General features: G+C 43.1%; 1 protein-coding gene across 1 annotated transcript; it reads left to right on the forward strand.

Annotated features, from left to right (window-relative positions):
• On the forward strand, window positions 1-1203 carry LOC119113944 (PRKCA-binding protein; the record flags this gene model as incomplete). Its single annotated transcript, XM_037238178.1, is given in 1 exon segment — window positions 1-1203. A coding segment is annotated over 1 exon segment (79 nt), but the record flags the coding sequence as incomplete, so codon positions are not given.
• Between the last annotated feature and the right edge of the window lie 3568 nt (window positions 1204-4771).

Here is a 4771-nt window from a genome sequence, read left to right on the forward strand (position 1 = left end):
GGCGACCGAGGACCTGCTGCTGGCCGACCTGGCCGCGCCTCCGCCGGCCGCCGAGCACGACCTGCTCGGCGCGCTGTAGCGCCGCACCGCGGACTGACGAAGAACCTGCGGTGTGCGTCGCGCTCGCTAAATGTATCTGTGTCTCATGCGCGGCTTTCATTACTCCGGTCGTCATCTGCCTTGCTCTTGCGACGTGATTGGTTTTCTGTTTTTGTTCATCGTAGTGATCATTCGAGGACATCATGTGACGCTGCTAGTCATTGTTTCTGATGAGCTTGTATCGTCTGGGCCTGATGCTCATGTGCTTCTCAGCTGCATTTAGATGACTGATCTCTGGGAACCTGGGTCTTCAACGGTTGTTAATCTCTGAGAACCTGTGTCTTCAACGGTTATTAATTGCGGTTGTGCCATAAAGGATTTGATTTCGTATCGTCGTTCCTATTTTGCTTATGTGTGCTATGTTTGTTAGTGTCAGTAAGATATGTATGGTGTTCGAAACTGTTGTTGCCTTGATTGAAATGTGGTGTTGCTTACGTCACAGAAGTGACTTGAAAACTCATTAAGTGAAAAGCTAATTAACTTTTTAACTTAACATTAGAACTCAACTACCTTAACTTAAAATGGCCTATTAACTTAAAAGTTAAGACGTATTAACCTTTAAAACTCAGTACCAACTGAATTAAAATGATCCTTGAATCATTATATGCGTCTTAGCAATTAAGTGAAATGCATCATGAACGAATTTCTCATCATGGACATCGCTCGCACACCCGACAAGGCCAAACATGGAACGGGCGCCCAGACGCAGGACATTGTTGATGGCGCCCAAATATGCAACAGTGATTGACATATTTTGTGATAGAGTGGTCTTTGTTTTTCAGGTATTGCGTGTTTTTTTGTTGTTGCAAAATCTTAACAGCCAGTGGGTATTCAAATTAATGAATCATATGCCTTTTGCCCACAAAATGAAAACAATCAAGGTAATCTGATCATTTGTTTGTTTTTGTTTGTTTTTTTTTTTGCTAGAGCGTGCTCGTTAAGACGAAACCGAGTGGGTTTTTTTTATTCCCCAACTTACGATACGCTTTTTCCCCTGCCCTCATGGGCGTAGGAACAGGGAGCGCCAGGGGGCGTGGCCTTCCCCCCACTTTGCAAGGTGGGAGAGGGGCAGCAGTGTTAACCTCCCCCACTTTTCAGAATAAGGTTGTGTGTAGCTTACTTTTGCACTGCATTAAACATGCATGACAATGTCATCTTTCACCAGCCATCTTCCTCAAGATGCGTCATCTTTTTCATGTGCTCATTGGTCATCGCGTGGTGTCTCAGCCGCGAAGCCGACGCAGCGCGGCCCATGGAGACTGCAACGCCGGGCGTCGAGGCTGTTGCTACGACTTGGGGGGGGGGGGGGGGGGCGGATGTGCAAAACCATATTACATGGTTTTTAATCAGTAATCAGTTCTGACTGAATCTTGAACATTTTAAGATGGACATGACAGCCTTGCCGATACAAATTAGCGACCCCCCTTTGATTTACAACCTACGTTCAGGGGATCCTCAATATATCTGACGAACACAGAACAACATGGAACTGGAGTCCATGTGACTTGTCTTGTCTTGAATAAGAGCGCATAGCCTCCTGGGCTCGAGCGCCCGTTTCAGTTGTCTTCATTGCGTCCATTGTGTATTCAGGTTCTTGCAGCTTTATTTTGGTATACTATGGATACTAAGCATGGTACAGGAAAATGGAAGATTTAGCCACGGGATGGATCCTGGTGCAAACGATGCATTAGTACTCAGCAGTTAATACTACCTCGAGCTACAGAATTAGGAGTCGCTGTATTTACATACAAGTAAACTACTCCTTTATGCCAATAGGCCCGGTCCCCTCGATCACCTCACCCGTTCCACACTCAAACAATAGCACAAGATCTCGCAACTTCAGCGACACGACACATGAATCGCGGTAGCACGTACATTTGTTTGTCAGCACTCCGGCACAGAATCTGCTCTCCATGTGTCGCATTTAAATAAACAAATATATATATATATATATATATAATATATATATATATATATATATATATATATATATATATATATATATAACAAATATATAACAATATATATATATATATATAACAAATATATATATATATATATATATATATATATATATATATATATATATATATATATATATATATATATATATATATATATATTGCTACCTTATCAATCAGTTCGCGTCTATGCTTACGGTTCGCTCAGTCCGACAAGTTGGTCGCAGGTCTTTCATCGTTTTTCGCTTCGCTACGGGGTCTTTCCTGTCAATGCCGAACTGCAAAGTACTACAAAGCTATAGCAAAATAATAAAGACGGAAGCGAGCTCACACACGCACATGATCAAACACACAAGCATACAACGAGAGGGAGACATGGATCAACACTGCTTGCATACCACCGTTCACCATACATGACCAATTACGATGCCTCACAAGACTGGAGCACATTTGTGACATCGCATTGAACTTAAAATCATTGATAGACGGCACTCACAGTAACCGTATTACCTAGTTGATCGAAAAGAAAAAAGGAAAAACGCATGCATGCGCATGATAGACCACACTTACAAGCTTCGGGTTTGCCATACATGCTCACGCAGAAGTATGCAATGGCACTATAGTTCTTTCAAAAGCTTGCAAAGGCGCAAGAATTTAAACACTTCGTCAGTAAGATAGTCATTGCCAATCAGCGATTTCATACGAAGTGGCGTTTCATATTTGTGACAGATTTCCACAATACGTTGTCGCTGACGCGCAGACAATGGGCATTCCACTAACATATGTTGTACTGTTCGAGGGCATACGCGTTTCTCACAGGTAGGTCTTGGTTCTCAGTCCATAAGGAACGAATGGGTATTTCTCGTATGTTCTAGTAGTCGGTTCGCGCCGGTCGATCCTCGTTAAGGAGTCCCATTGTCCTATTTTCTCCTTTACCGTTTTCAGTGTTGTATTAGGCCCGTGCCCATGCCGGGTTTTGTTGAAAGAATTTATAGTGGCAGAGTGCAAAGTCGGTAAGTACTCTCTGTAGCGTGCTTGGGTTTCAAGTATTTCGTTTAACAGCACTGCCGCCTTTCCCTGCGCATCTGCTATTTAATTTCCTTCTATACCACAGTGATATGGAATCCACGCGATTTTAATCCCGAGTCCTTTTTCTAGTAAACGGTGCGAGGTTTCAAAAATATTTATCATCACCGGATAGTTAGAAGTATAATATTTTAGTGCAGGGACCACCGACAAAGAATCAGTACATCTTACACATTTCAGGATACCCTTGATTTCCACATATTTAATTGCTTGAGGTGTAGCCACGTCTTCAGCAACAAACGCTGAACACTTTCCTGAAGGTAGAAATCGAGCATAGCTTTCTCCGTGGACGCAGGCACTGTCCACCCTCTCAGAAGTTTTTGAACCGTTAGTAAAAATATGACTAAAAGCAGGGGTATCCATTCTTAGTTAACAAAAGTCATTTTGCATTTGACGTACACTCAGAGCACACTTATTTTCGTTCGTGAGTTTTTCGGTTTCACATTTGCGTAGCTTCCAGGGTGGTATGGAACCTTTCTTTGTCTTTAAGTCATGAGGAAAGTCGAATTCTATATCGTTACATATGCTTGCCATTCTTTCGTGCGGCGGAAACCAGAGATTCTTTTCATATGTTCGCTTTCCACTTGGTGTAAAGAAGCCGTTTCAGTGGTAAGTCTCTGATATGGATGACTGTCCTCGCCTCGTGCCTTCATGCAGTATGCTATTGTCAATTCATGCCGTCGCAATCGAGGGGGAAGAATATCTGTTTCGGCCTGCAATGGAAGGATAGGCGAAGTCCTCAACGCCCCGTTGCCATGTGTAAGCACGCATTTTGAACACATTCTAACGGTTTGATCGTTGTGTTATTTGGCCCATCTAGGATAGGGCATGCGTACTCCAAAATGGGCCTGATCATTGCTTTGTAGATGCTTAGGAGGGTGGCTCTATCAGCGCCACATCCCCGGGCTGCCAGACATTTTAAAATTGATATGCGTTTTGAAGCCCTTGCCTTGGTGTACTCAATGTGTTTGTTCGAGTTGAATCTGGAGGCCGGCATGACCCCGAGAAATTTTGCTTGTTCAGAGTAAGTCTCAGGCTGATCATAAATATTGAGTTCTAGTATATTCCTTGATTCTCGCTCCTTCATAAACCGTCTAAAAAATAATGGTGCCGCACTTCGGAGGCGAAAAAATAAACCTCCATTTGTTCGGCCAGGCACAAACACGATCCAATGTTGTCTGCATTCTCTCGATAGATGGCATAATCCTTCCTTGCACCCACATTGTACAGTCGTCAGCATGCAGCGCGTTGGACATATTTCTGGGGGCATCATTAAAAATGTTTACCATGATGTTGAACAGAATAGGGGATATCACCCCACTCTGCAGAAGTTCATTTTCTTGTTCACGTGTGTTGGAGAGTACACCGCATTTCACCTGAAAGGTTTTACCATCCAGGTAAGACCTTAGGTAATGCATTAAGTGTCCTCGGAAGCCAAGTTGGTACATTTTCGTCGGGAGTGCCGCCTGTGATGTCAGGTTATATGCGCTCTTTAAAAAAAGGAAGACGGCTAATGTATATTTGTGGTAGAAAAAACTTCTGGCCTCGGACTCCAGTTGAATAAAGTGATCAGAAGTGCATCTTCTTGTCCTTAAAGCGCATGGATACTCTGATATAATATTGTT

The sequence above is a fragment of the Pollicipes pollicipes genome, unplaced genomic scaffold, assembly GCF_011947565.3.
Source record: "Pollicipes pollicipes isolate AB1234 unplaced genomic scaffold, Ppol_2.1 Scaffold_7262;HRSCAF=8765_pilon_pilon_pilon, whole genome shotgun sequence".
In the NCBI taxonomy this organism is placed as follows: Eukaryota; Metazoa; Arthropoda; class Thecostraca; order Pollicipedomorpha; family Pollicipedidae; genus Pollicipes; species Pollicipes pollicipes.